The sequence below is a fragment of the Zootoca vivipara genome, chromosome 7 (genome assembly GCF_965207765.1).
Source record: "Zootoca vivipara chromosome 7, rZooViv2.hap1.1, whole genome shotgun sequence".
In the NCBI taxonomy this organism is placed as follows: domain Eukaryota; kingdom Metazoa; phylum Chordata; class Lepidosauria; order Squamata; family Lacertidae; genus Zootoca; species Zootoca vivipara.
The window spans coordinates 20,898,188-20,921,634 of NC_142590.1; the positions used below are offsets into that span (position 1 = coordinate 20,898,188).

Here is a 23,447-nt window from a genome sequence, read left to right on the forward strand (position 1 = left end):
GCCAGAACTTGAGATGGCTCTAAAAGTACACAGCAAAAACAGCAAAAGCCAGATAAAATAAAAGTGAAGGTTACCAATATTTTGAGATAAATTATCTCCTAAATCAGTTTGTACCTCTTGCACTGGAAGAGATGATTAACTCACTCTGTGAAAAATCATTATGTATGGTTTTATTGAAATAGTATTAAGATGTTTTATACTAATTATCAAATCTGCTGTAAGTTTTGTTGCACTTCGACATGATAGAACTGTCTTTTTGGTATAAAGCCCCTTAAGAAAGCACAATGAAATTGACTCAGCAAATTTTATATACAAGTAACTTACAATTTATGTGCATTTAACTTGTGTGCATTCAGCTATGCACTTGGCAAAAAAATTGTAGAAAAAAATAAAATGGGGTGGGTGTCTGAGGAAAAGACTTTGGCAATCCCACCTGCCATTGAACACAATGTGTTTTTATTACATGTGATTTTGGCTTTGCACCCTATCCTGGAATGTAGGCACAACTAAGTTGAGAGTCACCTGTATACAATGCAGCCTGGATAACATCTAAACTGTGAATAATCATGTAATAGATTAAGCAACAGTGCTAGTTAGAGGGTCCCCTATGATAAGGAGTACGTTGTGGAATCATGTTATCTAGGAATTTTTGGTAATGTTGTTCATATGATTAGGTTCCTTCCATTGCAGTCCTTTATGGAAAACATTGTGCATGTCCTAAATTAACAAAGCCATAGATGTCCTGAAGAACAATTGTATCCTGCAAAGGAGAATCAGTGATCACTCAAGAAGGCAAGTCTTTAACAACAAAGACCAAGAGTTTGGGAATATGTGCTGTATGCATTCCTTTTATTTTGGCATCCTTCATGGGACGAAGCCTCATTAAATTAGACGCATCTATAGGCGCTCTCTGTGGTAAGTAACTGTACTATTTCTATACTGTACTACCTCCAAACAGTTCCTTTTTACATAGAAGAGTATTTTATGATAAAATTATGTTCCATTACATCAAATGATGATCCCCAACTACTAATAGTCTATTTCCTAAAAGAGTAGTCGTTTTTTTGTGTGCAGAGGGCAAGATGCGGCCTGACCCTCTACTGCAGGCATGTCAAACCTGCGGCCCTCCAGATGTTTTGGCCTACAACTCCCATGATCCCTAGCTAGCAGGACCAGTGGTTGGGGAAGATGGGAATTGTAGTCCAAAACATTTGGAGGGCCGCAGGTTTGACATGCCTGCTCTACTGGTTTGCATTTTAATTTATGTGGCACACAACTCAGACAAGCCCTTATCTCCCAAAGTACATCTGCATAACAGGCCTTTTCCCCCTTTCTGAGCAAAACCACCTCTTTAAAGTCTCAACAGCATACTGCTGGCTGCAAGTAAATTTTGCCTTTAATCTCTCTGGATTCTAAACGTTTACTTGTAAAAAAGAGTTCACTGCCAAAGTAGAATCAACATGAGTGCATTATCTCCAGCGAATTGTTTTGTTGAAAAGGAAAGGATATGTTTTGGAGAATATGTTTTGGATAAGTTAAACAAAGGGACAGTTGTAAATGTTTTCTGTAATTTGAATTTTGTATTTAATAACAAGTTATCACATGCCTCCAAGAAAACAACATTTATTTATAAAAAATACAAGATCGGTTTATGATGAGAAATGTGGCAATAAATACAATTCAAAGAAAAGGCAATTCTACATGGATACATTATGGCACAGGAAATAAAAGTCAATGCACCATCAAAACATGGAGACTTCTGTGGGCTCAGAATTTATACAAGCTCCCTTTTTAAGCAAAACAGCTCTTTTTTATAAGCTTGGTCAATTTAGATATTGGAATGGAACACACACAATCACAAATGCACATTTATTATGTCTACTGTGAGTTTAGAGGTTAGCAAGCAAGTACTTTTGAACAGACAGAAATCTTGTAGGTAATAAGCCACAACCCACAATTTTTGTGGCATGGTCCACAATTAAGTCTTACAGTTTTCCACATAATGGAACTGTAAATAAAAACTTTTTTTAAAAAAGAAAGGGCTGATATAGTATGTAAAATGTTCATTTCAGAACAAGGTTGTAAAAAATGCATAGTTTTTATTATTAAAAAGACTTGGCTGTATAAGAGAACTCCCCCTTTCACAGTATTCCTTTTTACTTCATATGCAGTTATTGGTTATGCTGTAGACTGCAACTGTTACAGCACTAAAGGCAACTAGAGAAGGAAAGGGCAGAGAAAGAAAAAAGGAATGTTATGTAAGGCAATTATTTCCTTAGGTACATGAAGCATAATGTGTAAAGAAGACGGGTAACAATTCCACAAGGCTAGTTTCGTTCTTTACTGAATAAAATAATAAACTAATACTGAGCGTTTGAGGCAAATCTAATAATCAATGCCCTGGTCACTGTACTGACCGTGGTAATCTCTCTGATATTCATCTTGGTATTCGCCGTGATAGTCATCTGGATATTCTGCCTGATAATCGCTATCGCTGATTTCTGACCCATTAGTTCCTGTTCCTTGACTCCCATTATGAATGACAGGTTCTGTTGGTGCAGCACAATACTTTGGGTCATATACTTGCCGTCCAAGCCCATAAACGCTCATCCCTTTCTGGGAAGCCACTTTGTTGGTGCCCATTTGTAGTGAAATAGTGGTGTTGTCCATGGGTTGTAATGTGAGCTTCTGGTCATAAATGTCTCGTCTTGTACCTGGTGCAAGCATCCCTGCCTAAAAACAAAAGTTTTAAAGCAGTTTGAACAGCATTGCATTGGGACATTTAAAATAATAATGAGTGATGGCAGGAATGCACATGTGCATAACATTTTCCAGATACTAAGCTACTCAGCATGGAAGTCTCCTAAGTGAGATTCAGCAAGCAACAGACTTCTCATCCCATCACAGAAATCAGAATAAAGAACATTATACTTTGAGGAAGAAGCTATGGGTGCATGCTGAGGATCTTCACAATTTTGTATGTGTATTGCAAGGATGAAGAGCATTCTAAGTGATTATAAACAGGGTAAGGAATTTCACAGCCTCTTTGATTATTCTGAGCTGCAGGCTATATCTTACCCCAAAGCTATTTAACATCTATATCAGGCATCCCCATACTGTGGCCCTCCAGATGTTTTGGCCTACAACTCCCATGATCCCTAGCTAAGAGGACCAGTGGTCAGGGATGGTGGGAATTGTAGTCCAAAACATCTGGAGGGCCGATGTTTGGGGATGCCTGATTTATATGAAGCTGTTAGGAACAGTCATTAGGAATCTGCAGCACAATGTCACCAGTATATGTTGATATCTATTGTGGGTTAGCTGGTCTCAAGTTCAGGAACTGGGTCATATTGCCTTTTTTGAATAGGGTTGCACTCCCCTTGAAGGAACAAGTTTGTAGTTAGGAAGTACTCATTGAACTGAGTTCGTCAGCAACTGCAAAGCCTGCTTGCACAGCTTCTGTGCTATGTGTAAAGCAGACTGTGCTCCCACGCATTAGCTGATGCACATCTTGACCAACCAGGATTTACCTCTGTATAAGAGAGCTGGATGCAGGGAATTCTCATGCACTGGAACCCAGTGCTAAACAGGGTTTGTACATCAGCTGATATGTGGTGCCCATACAGTTTGATCTAGGTGTGAGAGAGTTCCCTAGAAGAAACTCATGTACCTGAACCTGCCAGGCTTCAAAGAGGATTACATTGGACCAGCTGCCACAATGAAGAAAAGCTTCCTTTTAGCAGCACCTTGCTGCCATAGGTGCTCTGAAGTCTCAACTTTCAAAGTTCTACCCACCAATCATATTTGGCCCTTTAGGAAGATCCTGGTAAGAATCTGGCCCATGGATCAAAAAAGGTTATCCCCCCCAAAAGCTACAGATTATATTATTCTAATGCACACAAAAACAAAAACCCAACCATTGGTCCTCTTCTTAATTTTGTCCTTGAGATTGGTGTGGAAGCTGCAGCTAGTACAAAATGCTGGTCTAGAAATATTTTAAAATAAATAAAATACCAAACAATGAAAAATAAAGTTTAGGACTGCAGAAACAGAAATATCCTTAATATGAAAGTAACTTTTGCTTACCTGACTAGCCCCTTTGTTAGTACCCATCTGCAGGCTTATTGTTGTCTGGTCAAATGGTTTATCAGTTTGCATCTTTGGATCATAGAGATGTCTCCTAGTCCCATAGGCAGTCATGCCTGCCTGGCTGGCACATTTATTGGTTCCCATCTATAAAGAGAATGAGGATCACTTGAAGAAAGTGATTGAGAACTACCATAAGTAAATGTACTACACTAGGCCAGTGTATTGAAGGATGTAACATATATAAGTTGTGGTTGTGTGCTCAGTGCAGGGAGTTCCTGCTTCCCAGGGAATATGTCTGTTTCCTTCAGATAGCTGACCATAGAAGGTGAGGGAAACAGAGAGGAGACCTTCAAATACATCCTAGAGCTTACAGCTCTTCTGCAGAATGAAGTTCTTAGGACAGGCATAGGAAATGATCCTTTAAGAGAGGATCTTAAGTGAAGTTAATTAGTGATTCCCTACCTTGTCTGAAGGTTGAATACACATATTGTCTAAATAGTATGGGAGAGCAGTCATGGTACACATTGACACCAACAACCTTGGGAAATGTTTGTTAGGCATGTTGTAATCCAAGATCTCTGGCAATATTTTTTCAGAAATGCGGCCTCTTTCAGAGCTGGCATGTATCAATAGGAGGATGTTGATGGAAGGAAAGGTTTAAGTTTCCCAGGCATTGGAGAATTTTGAACTGCAGTGGAACCAGACTGCTGGTGCTTAATATTGAAATGGTTGCAGCATAGCTTTTAAACAGACTTGTAGGAGGTGGGAAGCATCTAGAATGAGATTAAGGAGAGGTGTGTAAATGCTCCAGGGATTTAAGGTAGGAAAAGGGAAGAATTTTGCAATGAGTGTACTGAGGAACAGTTTAAAAGAACAAAGGACTGTAGAGGTAAATAAGCAAACCAAAAATATTTGGAAAGGAACACCATTTAAAATATATGCTAATTCTAGAAGTTTCCAAGTTGAGATGGAATGGAATGGCTGGTGCTAAATTAGAATCCAAGATACATAGATACAGTAGACAGATCAGAAATCTGGTAGAAAAGAAAGAATCAGATGTATACAATTATCCCTGGATCTAAACTACAGAAAGGAAAACAAAGGGCTTGTTAGAGTAGTGTTAATCTATGTGTCAAAGCCGGCATAGAGTCAACTCAACTATATTAACTTCAAAGGAACAACAGAATGGGCAGAATGGGTGCCTTTATGCCCTGGTTTGGGCTCCTTGGAGGTGTATCCGTTTGGTCCCTATGGGAAGCAGAATGTTGCATTATATAAAACTTTGTTACCCTCATCTTATGTTCTTAAGATTTCAACTAAAAAAGAAATATCTAATACGAAAAGTACTAAGATGATGTGAGACTGCAAAGAGGGATATTCAAAGATTAGTTAGAGAGCAAACCTGAAATCTTCACGGCTGTATTGTACTCTACAAATTACATTGAATGGTATGGTAGAAATTGCCTCTATGGTTGTTCCTACACCACACCAGTAACATGTGTAACTCCAGCTATGTAATTACAGTGTCAATCCATCTAAATACATGAACAGAAGAGACACACATTACTGAGTAGCACAGGAATAACAGAGGCAGTGTTAAAACAAAATTAAAAAATCCTTCCAGTAGCACCTTAGAGATCAACTAAGTTTGTCATAGGTATGAGCTTTAACTAGAGGCAGTGTTAATCATGCTTTTCATGTTAACATGCAAGCCAGATCTATGATGGACTCAAATAGATCAATTCTACTGTGACCTACCTTATTCTTCCTCATGTATATAGCTCATGAAATTCAGTAGCTACTTGTGCCAGCTGTTGTGGATGTGAACCATTCCAGAAATACTCTCTTATTCCATCTTTGTCTAGATAAATGGCCCTTTGTTGTTCCTTAGAAAGTGTGATCTAAATGTAGTCCAGGTGTATTGGGGAAACATTCCACCCAGACAAGATAAACCTTGCAATTCTGTTTAGCAGGAGTGGCTTGTCTGGGGCGGGGGGGGGGCAGTAACAGCTTCCTAGCAGATGTGTTGTTGCTGCTTACCTGGAGGAACAAAGTGATGGCAAGGTTGGAGCTATGCAGATGCACCAGAGGAAATGCCAGACTGGCTCTTCCAGGGCTTTGCCCCTCCAAGTAAGCAGCAGCAAGTGCCTCTTCCAGCAGGCTATTGCTGTGGCTCAAAGCCACTCCTGCTGTTTACTAAGCATAAATAATTGTCCATTACACCTTAAAAGGTTTTCCTGTGTATACTGATTTACAGCACAATCCCATGGATTCAGAAGGCAGCCCCATTGAGTTCAGTGGGGCTTGTTCCCAGGTATGTGTGTACAGGATTGCAGCCTTAGTGAACTTTCGACTTTTCTGCTTACCTGCAAACCAATCACACTTTGTCCAGCCTTCAGTTTTCCTGCATCAAAACTTCTTGCTTGCTTTTCTGCATATTTGACACCAATATCGATTGTAGTATGAAAGCCTTTGGTTTTTGCCTAGGAGGAGAATAAAATAGCAGCATTTCTAATATATATTTTATACAGGAATACCATTCATATAACTTGCTTTTTGGTTGCCCTTTATTTAACAATTCTGCGTTCAATCTTACACCAATTAATGCAGGGGTCAGAAAACTTTTTCAGCAGGGGGCCAGTCCCTCAGGTCCCTCAGATCTTGTGGGGGGTGGGAATGAACGAATTCCTATGCCCCACAAAAAACCTAGAGATGCATTTTAAATAAAAGGACACATTCTACTCATGCAAAAACACGCTGATTCACAGACCGTCCGCGGGCCGGATTTAGAAGGCGATTGGGCCAGATCTGCCCCGGGGCCTTAGTTTCTCTACCCATGAATTAATTGATCATTGATTGTACAGTTTCAAGAGCTACTTGGCAACAAAGGTGAAGGCATGGATAACATCCCACAACTTCTGCAGGCCAAGCTTCATATTTGGTATTACCAAGAGTAATACTGTACAATATAGCTGCTAGACAAGTAAAGCCTCATTCCATGGAATTTCATGGCATACCTATTACATACACCCATAGTTGAATTATGGATCCTTTTAGATGATGTAAGAATCCTAAAACACTTTCTATGCTTTACCGAAAGGTACCGTGCTATAAAATTGTTACAGTTAAGCTATGAAAAATGCATGGAACTCATAAATCAATGTAATGCATTGGACTGCATATGTCGTCATGTACATACCAGACCTGCTAGTGCCGCCAGTGATGTCTGAACCTGGGTCATATTTCCGTTTTCAAAGAGATCATTTGCTTCAAATATATCATGTGGTTTCATGCCATATTGTTGTATGGCCTTTATAAAATTCCCAATGTTCTCCAGCTGAAATTAAATAAATGCATGAAGGTCTTAGTGCTTGATGATATCATTGCATAAGGCAGAACTAAATACTATGGGAAAGTATGTAATAAACTTGGAAGATTTTTTTAAAATAAAGAAAGCCACTTTGTAATTGGTTTCAAGCAATTTGGAGTGGGGGCGGGCACTGGGGTTGCTTAAACCTTTACCTGACCTGTTCTCCACTCTAAAATTCCCCCTTTCATTCCTACTTCTCTTTTTAAAGTGGCTGTCATGATTTTCTTACACATGCTTGCATGTTTTTGGTTTTTGTTTTAATTCTTTCCCCCGTTTCTCAAAGGAGACTCAAGATGGCTTAAACAGTAATAACAACTGAATAAAACAATCTCTTTTAAAATGCCAATACACATTCAAACATTAATAATACCCAGTCTGTTTTAACAAATTTCAGCAGCACAAAAGTAAAATGGAACTCGGCCAGCATAAATTACAGAATTAACCAAAAGCTTATTTAAAGAGTCAGAGCTTCAACAACTATCAGAAGCAGTATAGTGATAGGGCCTTACATACATCATTCAGCAATGCATTCAATATAGTAGGTACCACAACATAAAATACCCTGTCCCTAGGTGACAGACACCAGCCCTGCTTCCTGAGGCTGAAGGATTTGGAGCAGAGCCCAGATGACGATTGGGAGTGTGCAGAGAGAAACATGGAAGGAGGTGGTTCCTAAGGTGCCCAGGTACCATGTGCCATTATTCACACAATGCAGAGATGAACTCAGGTTCAAGATTAGTTTAAGCCAGGCATCCCCAAACTGCGGCCCTCCAGATGTTTTGGCATACAACTCCCATGATCCCTAGCTAACAAAGACCAGTAGTTGGGGAAGATGGGAATTGTAGTCCAAAACATCTGGAGGGCCGAAGTTTGGGGATACCTGGTTTAAGCAGTTGAAGCAGCTTCCTGCCTTTGAGCTATAAATGAAATCAGCAAAGAATCTAGGCCAATAAAGATCTGATGTTTAGCAAACACTCTTAACTCCTTAATTTTGTTTTACTTTGTTTAGATCTGCCGAACTGGCAAGTCTAGTTTTATTCTAGTTTTCCTACTGTATGCCAGCAGTTGTTTAAATCCAGTTTTCAGCGAGAGACAAAGTTTCTCAAGAAGGCAAGTGTTCTACTATGACCTTCTCTGTCTCAGTATCTATTTTCAACTTCATTTTGTATTGCCCACTTATTCTCTCCTGATTTGTGCAATATGGGTTGTGTAGTTTGTTCCTGTAGTTCTATGGGTCATTTATTTGGAAAGCAAGTACAATGGACCAGATTCCTTGGACAATTAATAATTTAAAAGTGTATACAGCTGTAACAAGGGGGTGGGGGCAGAATAGAGGGGCATTTGCAAAGAGAAAAAGATTTCACCAAGCCTAATGAAGTTGTGCCTAATTATCTACTTAGAAGCTCAGAAGGTCAGCAGTTCGAATCCCTGCGATAGGGTGAGCTCCTGTTTTTCGGTCCCAGCTCCTGCCAACCTAGCAATTCGAAAGCACCTCAAAGTGCAAGTAGATAAATAGGTACTGCTCTGGCGGAAAGGTAAATGGCGTTTCCGTGTGCCGCTCTGGTTCACCAGAAGCAGCTTTGTCATGCTGGCCACATGACCTGGAAGCTGTACACCGGCTCCCTTGGCCTATAGAGCGAGATGAGCGCCGCAACCCCAGAGTTGGTCACGATGGACCTAATGGTCAGGGGTCCCTTTACTGAAGTTGTAATCAAATCCATCACTTCTCTAGTTTCTACAATAATTGCCAAGTTTCTTAATAATCTACTCCCATAATATAAATTACCAGGTTTGGTACTTTCAATGGTATTCTAATAGAAAAAAGAGAAGCTTTATACTTTTTAATCATTAATGCTTCAAGGTGAACAATTGCTGTTTCCTCAAAAATAAATCTGTAAAGGCGAAGGTGTTGAAGGCCTCACTGTGACAATAACTGTCATAAAGCTTTCATTCATGCATTTTCTCTCCTCTTTGGAGAGAGACAGTATATTATTTGAATACAGTATTTAAATTAGTTTGTTTACCTGATGCCAGTTTAGTTTGGATTGATTGATTTTCTTTACTGATCCCGGGTGAAGTTTGTTGATAAGCCTGTAAAAACCAATGAAGAAAATAAACTGCCTTTCTTTTCGCATAGCCACCACCAATTTTAATCTCCATATTACAGTATTACTAATGCATAGATAAAAACCAATATATAGTTGTACCTTGGAAGTTGAACGGAATCCATTCCAGAAGTCTGTTCGACTTCCAAAACATTCAAAAACAAAATCATGGCTTCTGATTGGCTGCAGGAAGCTCCTGCAGCCAATCAGAAGCCACGAAAGCCTTGTGAGATGCTGGGCTTCCAAAAGAACATTCATAAACCGGAACATTCACTTCTGGGTTTGCGACGTTTGGGAGCCAAAACATCCGAGTTCCAGGGTATTTGGGATCCAAGGTACGACTGTATATTTTACTTGCACATACATCTTATTTGGAAGGCAGTTTGCATAATAGGCATGCTGGTAAAGCCATTTTAGAAGGGACTTGAGCCACATATCTGAATGTTCTCCTTGGTGGAGGGGTGGGAGGAAGAAAATGAGAATGTCAGGAAAAACATGCCATCCTGTGTGATGGCATTGTTACATTTTAAATACCTATAAATTTTAAATGCACTCATAAATCGAAATGAGTGATTCATGGGGGGGGAGAGTGTGAGTGAGCAAACCCATTCACCCTTTCTGCCCTATCTCATTGCAATCTGTTGCTTTAAGCAGCTTTTCCCTTGGCTCACTTCTGGAGTTTGAGCTAGGCTGCTGGAAAATTGCTTGAAGCAGCAGAACACAATGAGGTAAGGGAAGACAAATAATTTTGTTTCTCGCTCCATGTATCAAGGACAGATTTCTTTCTTAACATGTGAACAGGCCCTTAGAAACATGATTAGATAGGCTCAACAACTTTGGTTTCCATAAAATGCTCCAAGTTTGTGGAATGGCGAAACGGAACCCTGCCAGGGGTGCAAAATCCCCCCCCCAAATGCTCCGACTTGAGGAAAGAGTTACTTGTGTGGGGCGAGAGGCATGACAAGCAAATTGTTTGGATTACAGTTGCCTCAGAATAAACTGAGATGGGAGATGACAGGATGACTGGTGTTGCCACTTCTGTCTTCTTCATGCTCACTACTGACAGGTGCTTTTAACTTATTTTAACTTTTTGTGTGCAGCCCTCAAAGCCCCCTCTTCCCAGGGGACCCAAGTAGATCCTGCCTGCCTCCCTCCCTGCTTGCCAGTTGAGCTGAAGGGCTCAGCTGATGGCTACTGCAGTAAAGTTATGGGGGGAAGGTGTTGATACAGTTCTCTACAAAGGGTGCAAGGGACCCTAGGTACATCTTTGGGCATATCTGGCAAAATAATAATGGGGGGAAATCACACTGTGTCCTAGAATTAAATGTGGATCTTATCTCTGAAAAAGTTGGCTACTGGCCTAGAAACTAAAGAGCTCTGTCTGAAATAAAACTTGATGTGGCTTACTCGCACAGTATGATGCCATCCTTTAAACCCAATTGAAAGTTGGCTCCAATGCTCATGCCAGTAACTTCTTCAATCCAGTTGCGGAGATCTTCCTCTATCTGCGGATCATATTTCAAAGCAATCTGCAATACAAAATAATGATCAACACTTTCTCAGATTTTAATAATGCAAAATTCATATTTGATTAGACAAGGATATTTTATAAAAGCATCTGAAAATGGATCCAATGCTATCCCAGAAATCAGCGTCACTAATTTGCATAAAGTATTACAGTATTTATCATTCTAAACCCTCATGATAATTTTAAGCTGTTCAAATAAGCCAAAGGGCTTTTTATTTAGAATTATCATTAGACAAGAGATTTCTATTCATAAGCATACTCTGCTGATGCAAGTATTCACTGCAATTCTACATGACCCTCCTTGTACTGTATGTCACTCTGTTCACTTAGTAGAGACCACTTGCATCACAGCTGATCCGTAACATATAAATTCCCAGTTCAGCACTATAGCAACAGTAAACAGTAAAAAAAAAAAAATACACCTCAATACCAAATTTTAAAATCACCTTTGCATTATATTACCCCATTCCCATTCACTTATCATTTGGAAAAGTACAAAGAGGGAAAGAAAGAAAATCTGGAGCAAATCTGAGTCAGAGAAAGCAGTTAGCAATGCAATCCAATGTATGTTTATTTGGAAATAAAATGCATTAAGTTCAGCAGGGCTTGCTCCCAATTATGTGTGCACAGGATTGCAGCATAAGAGTAAAAAAACCCTGTTCTTTCCACTTCCAGTTGTATATGTAGATACACCTCAAATTAAAGAAAAACCTAACATACCAAACTCAAACCGCAGATTTGTTACTCTTTAACATACTTTTGGGCAGTTAATAAGCAGAGTTGTTGATGAATAGTAAAAGAAAATTGCCCCCTCTAGTCTTCACACTGATTATTCTAAATTGGATTAGTAGAGACAATATTTTACTCTTTTACTTATATTCCTGCTTAACAAGGAGTAAGATATGTATGTTCTCCAGCCAACTCTCTCAGAATCTGTAGGCCGTGCACCGAGCCAGTATTTCACAGTAATACACAGTGTACTATCTGCTTGTATGGTGTTGCTATAAAACACAGCAAAATATGTGAAATGATGGATACAGCATCTAAGAAACATGTTTACTTTTTGTATTCAGTTTGAGACATCAATAAAAACAAATGTGGCTCTTGTTTCAATATCACCTTAATAAAGCAACAAAGTTACAATACAATCCCTACAGCCTTCCAATGGCCACTGAGGCACCATTCTACTGGAAGGATGGCACTTACACTATTGGAAACTCCTTGGAGCGCCAGGAAAAACTTTTCTGGGTTTGGATGCCCCACCGGCAATGTTCCACTGGTGCAGAGGGTCAAAATGGGGCATTCTGGGAGCAGCTATGGATTCACAGGATGCTAAGCTTCCTTCCCTTGACATGCCTCCTACATAGGTCTGAAGCTACAACAGCACTGAGACAGGTATAGTAATTTCCCCTCACTAAGGTCAATGGACATGAAAAACAATATTGGAGGAGCTTTGCTAAGAAAGAGGGCCAATAAATATTTTAATTAATGATTTATTTATTTTTTTAATGGAGGGTTTGTGCCTGAGGTGGAGCAAACCAACAGAGCTATGGATGTGGCGGTTCTTCTACATGGAAGCATAGATGCACTGCTTCTGCTGAGAACAACCTGCACATATAGAACTCAATATCTTTGGCACCTATAAGGAACTTTCCACAACCTGCCCTCTACACATGCACAGATATGGGGGACACCACTGTACTATCTATAATTGAATCCCAGACACAGTAATGCCCATCATCAAATGCAGTAATATTCACAATTGACACAGCATGGAATCAGAAGGAACACATACTGTTTTTAAATTAAAATTTTAATTCTAATGGTTTAAATCAATGTTGTTGTTGTTGTTAACATCCATTTGTCTCAAGAGACAATGGAGTAGGCCTCCAGGAGTGAAGCCAAACAGCCGTGCTAGCAGCACCAAAGTGACCTTCCCTGGGGTGCAAGCCTGGGCTGTGTGTATGGAGGTCCTGGGCTGCTCAGATGACAAGACCCCAGCCCAACCCTTGGCCTTGCTAATGTGGTCCAAAGGAAAACAGAGCAGTATGTTTGGCACCAGCCTGGGTGCAGGAGTTGCTGAAAGGAGGCATACAAGATGCCATCCAACCATCTTAGGGACTCCACTCTGGATTTGTATAGGGTTTACTTCTTAGCCTTTTCTTCTTCCAAAGATATCTCACAAAGTAGTGGAGGTTAAGGATCAGAGTTTTCCTTCCTAGATGGGCTACCTTCCCAGGTTGATGAGCCTCATCTGCCCAATCAATAAATAATACAACATGTGTGTATAATATACAGCTTGTTGCTTCTATGTTTGAGTTGAAACCCTTTTTAATAATTTAGAGATAGTTAAAAGAGCATGTTAAGAGGCTTTCAGAGAAAGGCATTCAGCTGTTGAACTAGAGAGCACAAAGGGTGAGTAATGTTTCTCTCCAGACCTTTTATTACCAAGGAATGTCATCAATTTTTTGTTTCTGCCAAGTCATCATTTTTCAATCTTCATTTCTCAACCTTCCTGAACATTTGAAACATGATATTTCCATAGCGAGACAAGGAGTAAAATACTCAGTACTTTGAAATGCTTCTTTCCTCACTATGCTCCAATAGCCCTGGACTAGCCACATGACACATTACCAAGAACTCCAAAAAATGTTTACTACACACATGCAGACAATGCTGTATTTGTATTTCCCCCCCCCCCCGTCATTTCCTTCACAATATCACTGAACTAGGTAGTTTTTGGGCAGACCTGCAGTACTCATCTGTAAAGGCAAATAAGTCATTTGTAGCTCTAATAATAATTTCATCAGATTTTAATATTCTATCATGTCCAGTACTTGTGTAGTAACTGCTTCTGTGCTATAAAGTGTGTTGTTCACATGACATAAGGCTATTTGTATGATTCTGAAAGAATGCATAATTCTTCTACTCTCAAAGTTATGGTTTCTAAACCTCATTGCTGAACAGATGTGATTGACAAGCCTGTTTCAGACTTTCTTCACACATGAAGACCTAAAGAAGTAGGGCTTGAGAATCACTTTCCTTGGCCTGTCATTACCACATTCTACATACATCAGTCTATGACCTTTGTACTTTGAACCAAAGGTCTTAAAAGGAACAACTACAGTATGTACATAAAGCTAGAAATATGTAGGAGCTAAAAGCAGTTTCTACTCCTGCACAGTTAGGGTTTCCCAAAACATGGATCACCAAATCACATACAGCTTTACGTGCCCAGATGTTGCTTTTCAGATCTTAGAATCATAGATTGTAGTGCTAGAAGGGACCCCAGGGGTCATCTAATTCAACCCCCTGCCATGCAAAAATTCTGCCCACAGCCATTCCTGGGTGGACTCGAACCGCCAACCTTCTGGTTAACAGCCAGACATACAGACCCACTGCATCACTGGAGGATATTTTCCCCTTTATGGGGTAAATTCAGGGGCTGGGCCAGTAGGGTGAGCAACACTACAGGTAAGGCCAGAAGGAATGGTCCCACTCACTCCTCTTCCATGTATTCACTGTACACTGGGACAGTCTGAATAGGACTAAAGAATATAGGCAATTCTACTGGAATCTCAAGAATCCATTGGCTTCGCAGTAACTGGGAGCAAGAATTCAATCACCTGCAGTTTATAATCTCTCCATTACCACCAAAGCCAGAAAAAATAAGTAAAAAGTAAAAACAGAAAAATAAGTTATGTATATAAGTAATACAATATTTGTTCAATCTGTACAGTCTACCTATTCTTCACATAGAAATTGGACTGCATAGAGGCAGAATTTATTTTTAGCTCAGGCTACATACAGCCCTGTTTATAGGACTGGGCTTCCAGAGAAAGCAGAGTTGGATGACTCTGTTCTACTTCCCAGGAAGAGGATGCCACTATACCTTCTTTGTAGGAGGTCCAAAGATTTACTTGGCACTCTTTCCCAAATTGGAGGCAGGGTTTTGCCTCTATTATTTCATGGATCTTCAAAGGCACCCAGAAACACCTTTCTGAAATCTTTCTGCAGCCTGAGAAGAGTTTATGTATTCATGCTTTGGCCTTGCTGCCTTCTCAGTGTGTCTAAAATCATGGTGCTGGAAAAGTCCAGCTGCACTACATTATCCAGATCATAAGAGGTGGCCACCACTGATGACGGCATTTGTGCTTCTCCATAACAAAGCAGCTAAAGTGTTTTCATAATAATAAATATTTTATATGGCACTTTCCGTAAGTCAAAACATTCTCAAAGAATTCTTAAAGGTTTTTAAGGCAGAACTTTCCTCTAAAGCTACTCTCATTTTTACTCAGCAAGGCTGCTTTTTCTATATACTATATAAAACAACTCATATGGGAGAGAAATTAGGCTTACAAGGTCTGTAACTCCCAAAATTCATTTTTTTTAAATATTGTTCTTTATAGTTCTGTTACCTCTGGTGACTGGCAACAGAATGCAGCATTTCCCCGGCACTACCACTGGGGCTTTATAAAAATAAGAGATTCCAAATGGTGATTATATGCAAAGGATATACTTTGCACTTACAATCATTCACTCTTAATAATGAGCAGGTGTTCAGGTATAGAAGCTTAGAAGTTGCAAGACTGGAAATGGAGGCTCAAAACAGGTCTGCAAGTTGCCTAGGCAGTGCTTTTTTCTTCTTCTAAAAAAATGTTTAGGCGTACTCTCATTTTCCTACTCATATTGAAATACTGCCCCTCAATGAGGCCAAACTTAGATTCACAAAATGTTTAAGGGTATGTGTACCCCTGCGTACCCCCCCCCCCAGAAAAAAGCACTGGGCACAGGAACTAATAATATGTGGGAAAGTGAGATTTAATTAACAAGAATAAAGAATAAATTAAAAGTGCCCGACGCTGCAATCCTAAAGTGGTGGGGAACTGAAGTCAGATGAACTACTATTTAGCCAAGGTCCTGTGGGTTTCTCGCTAGCAAGGGAGAAATGCTCTGGTATGTTTCCATGCATTTTGCAGTCCCCCCCCCCTTTTAAACATTATTTTCCTCCCATTTGGAACAATGTTTCCCATTGGGATTTTTTTTTAAAGCTCAATTTGAGCAATTTAGATCAAAGCAATTTCCCAGACCTCCCCAGCATGCACCAAATATTCTCATTTTTTGGCCTAACTAAAGTTGGACCTCCTATGTCAGTTGGGCCAGGGTCTCATAAGTTTGCAGTGTCAGGGAGGGGGATAAAATATATCCTATGGCACAAGGGGCATAGAACTACAGCTGAAATGTAATTAAAGTCACCACCTATTAATTTTATACATATAAAGACAAGCCTTTTGTTTTTCTAAACTCCTGCCAGCTCTTAAATTAGTTAATAGGAAAATAGGTATGTGATAAGGGTAATAACTGTAATTATAATTACATTTTTATATATTAATATTTAATTTTATTTTAAGGGGTGTTTTATTAACCATTCACTTTTTATCAAGTTTTCAAGAAATATGGGTACAGACTGCATAGATTCAGGAACAGCTATGAGGTATTGTACAGAATCACTATACTAAGACAATAAAACAAAAAAAATTAACTGTATCCTGCTGCATATCCAGAGGAAACTCAAACTGACTCAGGAAGAGGATGTACACTAGCAGTTATTACAATGTCCAGTGTTCATTAGGAATAAGGTTAAGACCACAAATGTTTTGGAAATACAAATACCAAAATGATTTATTTTTTTTGTCTCTGAAGGTTTCACAAGTCCATGTTGTCTAGAACAGCGTTTCTCAACCGCTGTTCCGCGGCACACTAGTGTGCCGCGAGACGCTGGCTGGTGTGCCGCGACGTGCCGCGACGAGAAGGGCGATTTACATTGTCACGTGCCTGGCGGCCGCCAATACACAATGCTGACCCGCCGGAAAGCAATATTTCTCCTCCTCTTTCCCAAAGCTCAGTGCTAACGAGCCTGGCGGCCGCCAATACACAACACTGACCCACCGGAAAGCAATATTTGGCAAGTGTTTCTTACAGTCATAATTATAATATAGGGCGGCACAGAGTTAAATTTTTTAACTTTTTTAATGGTGGTGTGCTTCGTGATTTTTTTCACGGAACAAGTGTGCCGTGGCCCAAAAAAGGTTGAGAAACACTGGTCTAGAAACATAGATAAGGGAATACCATGTATTTACACATGAATGTTTGTATCTTACTCCCTGATCCACTCTGTTTTGACTTCATAAGTTTTTCAGCCAGCAGTACATCCCAGACCTTGGTTAGGAAAGGGTGTTTGGTTCAGACAAAATGCCAAACCAGTTAAAATAAGCCGCAGTTTGTAAGCCAACAATTAGATTGGCATGGTGCAAGCTTACTGGTGGAGCCAATCTGGTGCTCCTGCACCACACTGACCTCCTCATCCCTCTTTCCCCATTCATAAGCAGCAAGCAACCCCCCTGCCAGGAAGTTACAGTAGATTAAAGGCTTCACACTCACAGGTGAGGTGCTTCTGCACCAGACTATTATTATTTGATTTGATTGTTTTTAATTGTTTTATGCTAGTTAACAGCCATGGGACCAACCAAATAGAAGGACAAACAGAAATTTTCAGCTAAATAAATAAAATAGGCAGGCATTATTACTCAGGCTTCTAGTAATTCATTACCTAGTACATAATGTAAAATTAATCTCTGCTTTGGCAATGAATTGATCATAATGCTTTCCCTTTTCTGCTCTTAGCCTTATAGGAGCCACATTAATTCTGATTAGTGCCACAGACTCTTTAAAAAGCTACTGAATCCTATATTTTCAAAGACGGAGAGGGATCATTTCTTTTTGTAGAAATACATTGTGGTGCAATGTTAAGATCTTGCACACTGAGCATAAACTAACCTAACTAGTCTGCAAAGAGCATCAGTTAGAAACACAATTAAGCAGTACAGTGGTACCTCAGTTTAAGAACAGCCCTGTTTACGCACTCCGCAAAACTGGAAGTAGGTTTGCAAACTTTACCTCGGTCTAAGAACGGAATGCGAACAGTGGAAGGGCAGCGGCAGCAGAAGGCCTCATTAGGGAAAGCGTGCCTCGGTTTAAGAACGGTTTCAGTTTAAGAACAGACTTCCGGAATGGATTAAGTTCATAAACTGAGGTACCACTGTATATACCAGTAAATGTCTTAAAGGAAGTAACGGTAAAGTACTATTTGAAAATTAACATGTAGCAAGTAGGACATATACCATGCACTGTGCCAGCAACACAGGAATATAGGAAGCTTCCTTATACCAAGTCAGACATTGGGCTGTATCCAAATATGTACTACGTGAACATTCTGGCAGTACAGTGGAACCTTGGTTCTCGAACTTAATCCATTCCGGGAGTCCACTCAACTCCCGAAACTTTTTGAAAACCAAGGTACGGCTTCAGATTGGCTGCAGGAGCTTCCTGCACTCAATCGGAAGCTGCAGAAGCAGCGTTGGACGTTCCTCTTCCAAAAAACATTCACAAATTGGAACACTCACTTCTGGGTTTGCAGCGTTCGGGAGCCAAGCTGTTCAGGAACCAAGGTACCACTGTACAAGGATTTCTGCTTGTGTAACAAAATGTACCCCCCCCCCATGTTCAAAGGATTCCCCTAACTTCTGGGGCAGATTGGTGGTGGTGGTGCAGGGTACACACAGGCAGCGGTAGAGAGAAGACCTTTTCTGCTCTTGAGACACAGTAGTTGAACACCACTCAATATTTTCTACATCTACTGTCAGTGGCTGTTTAGGGTTTCTTTCAGAGGATGTTCCTAGCTCTACCTAGAGATGCTGCGGATTGAACCTGGGATATTCTGCCTGTAAATCAGATGCTGTACAGCAGTGTTTTTCAACCTTTTTTGGGCAAAGGCACACTTGTTTCATTAAAAAAATCACGAGGCACACCACCATTAGAAAATGTTAAAAAATTTAACTCTGTGCCTATATTGACTATATATAAAGTAATTTTTCATTTTTTCCCACAGCACACCAGGCAACATCTCGCGGCACACTAGTGTGCCGCGGAACAGTGGTTGAAAAACACTGCTCTACAGCAGGCCAACTCCCGAGAGATTGCGATCTACTTTCAAAATTAGAATCTGGCAGTGATCTACCCCCATTTTTTGGGGGGGGGGTTCAGCTCTAAGCTGTTTAGCTTTTTGGGGGGGAGGGGAAATGCCACCAGTAGATCGCAGCTGACGTATTGGACATTCCTGCTCCACAGTACCATTAATACATAGCCCTTGCTCAACTTCCTTTTTAAACATAAAGTGTTCTTTGAAACTCAAAAGCTATTTTGCGATATCTTTTTGGCCCTTGACATCACCAGTTGATAACCCATCCTTTACTTCAGCTCAAGGTGGTGAACATGGTTCTCCCCCTCTTCATTTAATCTCCACAACAACTCTGAGATACCGTAGGTTAGGCTGAGAGGCAGTGACAGGCAAAAAGTCATCCAGTGAGCTCCATAGCCATGTGGGGATTTGAACCCTGGTCTCCCAGGTCCTAATCCAACACTAGCTGCTATGCCACTCCAATCTGTTAAATTTTTCAGGTAAATAAGTGTAAATTACTGATTTTGTCATTTACCTTTCAATTTCTTAGCCACCATACTACATTACTTAAAACTATTCCCCAGTAAGGTAAACAGGGACCTTCTCAGAAATTTGTTGGAACATAGTGCTGTAATTAAACCCTGTTTCTGCTAGGCCAAAAGCCAAAAAAATGGAGAAACGGGTCAGATTAACTACTGTGTTGTGCACACAGTTGCAATTAAGTGTCTGGCAGTAGGTAATTAGTGTATTAACAGGTATCATAAATTACCTGATTTGTTTCAGATCTCATTACTCATTAATTGCTGTATTCTACATTCTAGCTGCTTATTCCTAAGAAGTTGGTCTGCCCTTATATAAATAATAAATGCTAAGAAGTGACTATACTCCATGTTTTTCTTTCCCATACTTTATAGTCCCTGTTTAAATGCCTGTACACTAAACCCAAATATCTATACCATCTGAATTAGTAATATATCCCAGAGCACATCATGAAGAGCAGGGAGAATCTGCACCATATCCTGGTCAAGTCTTTGTCTCTGTGCCAAGTTTTGCTCCAGGAAAAATGAAAGTCTTGTGAGAAAGGTAGCAAGTATCCTGCAATATCTATATAGACCTCTATATCTATGTGCAATTACCCTCGCATACATCAAACAACAGAACACATAAATTGTTTAACAGAAGTCATGAGGCTGATACCCAAGAGGGGAAAATATTCATGCAATGTTGTGTTCCTGCTCTTTCCATAAATTTATTCAGAAGTAACATTGTACTGTGCTTTGATGTTATTGTCAATTGTTTCTGTTTTTTGCTGCTGTGACATATATGTATTGCACATAGACAAAGAGCAGTTCAAAAACAATGATGGACAAAACCAAGTACCACAAATTGATAGTAGCACAATCAAAGTTCCACTTGAGCAAGCTTTGTATATTCTCTTTAATGACAACAAATGTTTCAGTAATATTCTGGTGAAGTAACACATAAACAATAAAATTTTGTAGCAAACATGAAAAATCCCAGCAGTAACTCCATACTTGCAATTTACTGATGTTTTTAATGTGCAGTGTAATTTTGGCTACATTCTTGAAACCACCCACTAAAGAGAAATCTCAGTGTCTATTATAGAGCTATTCCACATTTTCAGCAATACAGCCTTTTTCTTTTGAAAAGTAATGATATTTTATAGCAAAGACAACTGGTGATGTTCATTACACTTAATCAGAAATCTCCTACACATTCTGAAACCCTGAACAAGTTAAATAAAAACTGGGGCTGATACTTCTCCAATTTAACATTCCTCTGATTGACCTCTTAATTCCCCCTGTCTGAATAATGAGAGAAGGAAAACTTTTACAAGTTGCCTTAAGACTTGGTGATACCACTGACCCTCAAAGGGACCTCATTATTAATTCATCATTTAATGCATATATTTGACCTTTAGAAGTGGTCATTGGGGGATTTGGTGCAAGGTGTCACTAGTACTCTGATCACACCCAGCTCTATTTCTCCTTTCCACTGGAATCAGTTGGAGCTGTGCAAGTGCTTAATCTGTGTTTGGAGGCAGTACTGTAATGGGTTGGATTACCCTAAATGGCAGTGCTATAAATTAGTGTTTCCTGGGTCTGGGAATGAACAGTGTCTTCTGGATGGGGTTGGACTCTCCTTGAAGGAGCAGGTACAGTCACAGGGAAGCGGGCGGGGATAGCTTGACTAATGTACTCTACATGGGATTGCCCTTGCAGGTGCATTGTACACCACAGCTAGGAAATAATACAGCAATGAGGGTGTTGGCTAGTCACAGTGTACCTGTGAGATACTATGTAACACCAATCCTTGAAGAACTTCACTGGGGCCTGTTTGCTACCGAGTGCAATTAAAGGTGATAGTTTTGATTTACAAAGCCCTAAATACAGTAGCTTAGGAGCCAGCTATCTGAAGGAGCACCTCCCACTGTCCTGTCCTGTCCATACCATCATCAAACAAGGACCAAGCTTCTGAAGCATATAATAAAGCCCTCTTGGTAGTGGAACAATCTTCCTCCTGAGGTTAGACTGACACTAGCATAAACTACTGTAGCTTTTGGTGCTAGTTGAAAACATTTCATTTTCACTATGCCTTTCACTGTATCTGCCTATAGCTAGGGTGAGGTATACTTTTTGTTCTCAAAGCTATGAACATGAGTTTGACCAAGCTGCGGGAGGCAGTGGAAGACAACAGTTCCTGGCGTGTTCTGGTCCATGGGGTCATGAAGAGTCGGACACAACTAAACGACTAAACAACAACAAAAACTGCTGCTGTTGGTTTAATTATGTTGTGGTCCATAATGAAGGGCAGGATAAACATTTTACAAATAAAAAAACAGGAGAGCCTGTTGGACAGAGCATGATGCACAGGCATGAGACAAAGATAGGAATGTTTCGTTAATATGTTTGTGTCATAAAAGAGACAAAATAGGCTGCTAGGAAAAAGGTAGGATATCCTTTATTTCTTAATCATTGTAACAACACCACATAACTACTATTTCTATCACTAATAGCAATGTTTATTTCAGTTCTTGTTGATAAGCAAAACTATGACTTTGTAAGCAGCATTTTATCTAAGAAATGGCCTTTCATCTCATTTTTTTGTGCATTTTGATGTCTGGTATCTTTACTCACTTCATGTTAGTAAGGAATTACGTGGTTTTTTGAGGGATTTTTATTCACTATTAATTGTGAAATTGTTCTGCAATCTTTTATAAGGAAAATGATGGATAATTACATATTTATGTGTTGTATGAGTAATGTATTTGCATTTTTGTTTGTTTTCATAAGAACACTTTCTGTTGTGAACTGCTTTTGACATTTGGCATTTGGTCCCATTTATAACAAATGAAGCAGAAAACTTTAGTTATCAGCAGACAGATCTCTGAAAGTATCTACATAACCATTTGAGCTGATTCTCTATTACTCATCGTTGACTTCCAGGGTACTTAAGCATGTGTGTCCAGCTGGAATTTTGCACTCTCTTGGGATAGAAAGTAATTGAATAAAACAGAGATAGGAACTTTGGCAGACAGTTAGCAAATGTTTAACTGCTTTTACCTGTCATCCCTATCATCAGCAGGCACCTTCTCTGAATAGTTTTAAACATCAGCTGAAAATTTTTCTATTCCGCCAGGCCTAAGCAGGCAATGAAGAGTACATCGCCGACAATGGTCTATTGATGTTTGTTTCAATTTCTTTTATTTTTAACTTCTTTAATTCTTTTTATCATTTTATTGTTTGGTTTATCAGATATTTTGTATTTCTGCAAACTTTGGGTCTTAGCTGAGCCTGTGGATGGCTACTTCTTATGTATGGGTGATGTAATTTTAGCTACAGATGACCTGACACAGAGCTTGAAGATCAGAAATAGAGGAAACTATTATGATAAATGCAGATGACCGAACAGATCTTAGAAGACTAGGCAGAGTGGAAAAAACCAAATAAAATATCAGGACTATGGTATCTCAATTAACCAATAACAGCATTGTATAAATAACACAGAGAATTTAAGAGACTGCAACCCAGATGTTTATTGTCCAAGAAGGTTCCTGATTAGTGATGGGTCATTATTCTTTGGGCCACATCAAAAGACTTTTGACTAGGTTGTAACTCTAACAGTGTGTAAGAGAGAAAACTAGCCAGTGCCTAAAGCTTGTCAGATACAATGCGCTGGGCATTGCCCAAAGGAGATTCTCATTTTGTTTTTGTTTTAGCACATACCTTTATGCTGAATTGCTTTTATAATATTCCCTTAATTTTAAGAGCAGTTTGCCATGTGGTAGTGTAGTTTTGTAAATTGAATACCTCCAAC

The 23,447-nt window shown here is 39.7% G+C and overlaps 2 protein-coding genes across 5 annotated transcripts in view; one reads left to right on the forward strand and one right to left on the reverse strand.

The window, feature by feature from the left end:
- Window positions 1–2,132, forward strand: part of SLC44A3 (solute carrier family 44 member 3) — a 102,182-nt gene extending 100,050 nt beyond the window's left edge. For all 4 annotated transcript variants that reach the window (XM_088673152.1, XM_088673151.1, XM_035121916.3 and 1 more), the window contains one exon: window positions 1–2,132. In XM_088673152.1, coding sequence (XP_088529278.1) covers window positions 1–12 — 12 coding nt within the window. In that variant the 3' untranslated portion in view covers window positions 13–2,132.
- Window positions 1,608–23,447, reverse strand: part of CNN3 (calponin 3) — a 27,575-nt gene continuing 5,735 nt past the window's right edge. The window contains exons 2-7 of the mRNA XM_035121919.3: window positions 10,972–11,093; window positions 9,484–9,550; window positions 7,289–7,426; window positions 6,456–6,572; window positions 4,087–4,233; window positions 1,608–2,733 (exon numbers count right to left, since the gene is read on the reverse strand). Of these exons, the coding sequence (XP_034977810.1) occupies window positions 2,386–2,733; window positions 4,087–4,233; window positions 6,456–6,572; window positions 7,289–7,426; window positions 9,484–9,550; window positions 10,972–11,093 (939 nt within the window). The 3' untranslated portion in view covers window positions 1,608–2,385. The remainder of the gene's footprint in view (window positions 2,734–4,086; window positions 4,234–6,455; window positions 6,573–7,288; window positions 7,427–9,483; window positions 9,551–10,971; window positions 11,094–23,447) is intronic.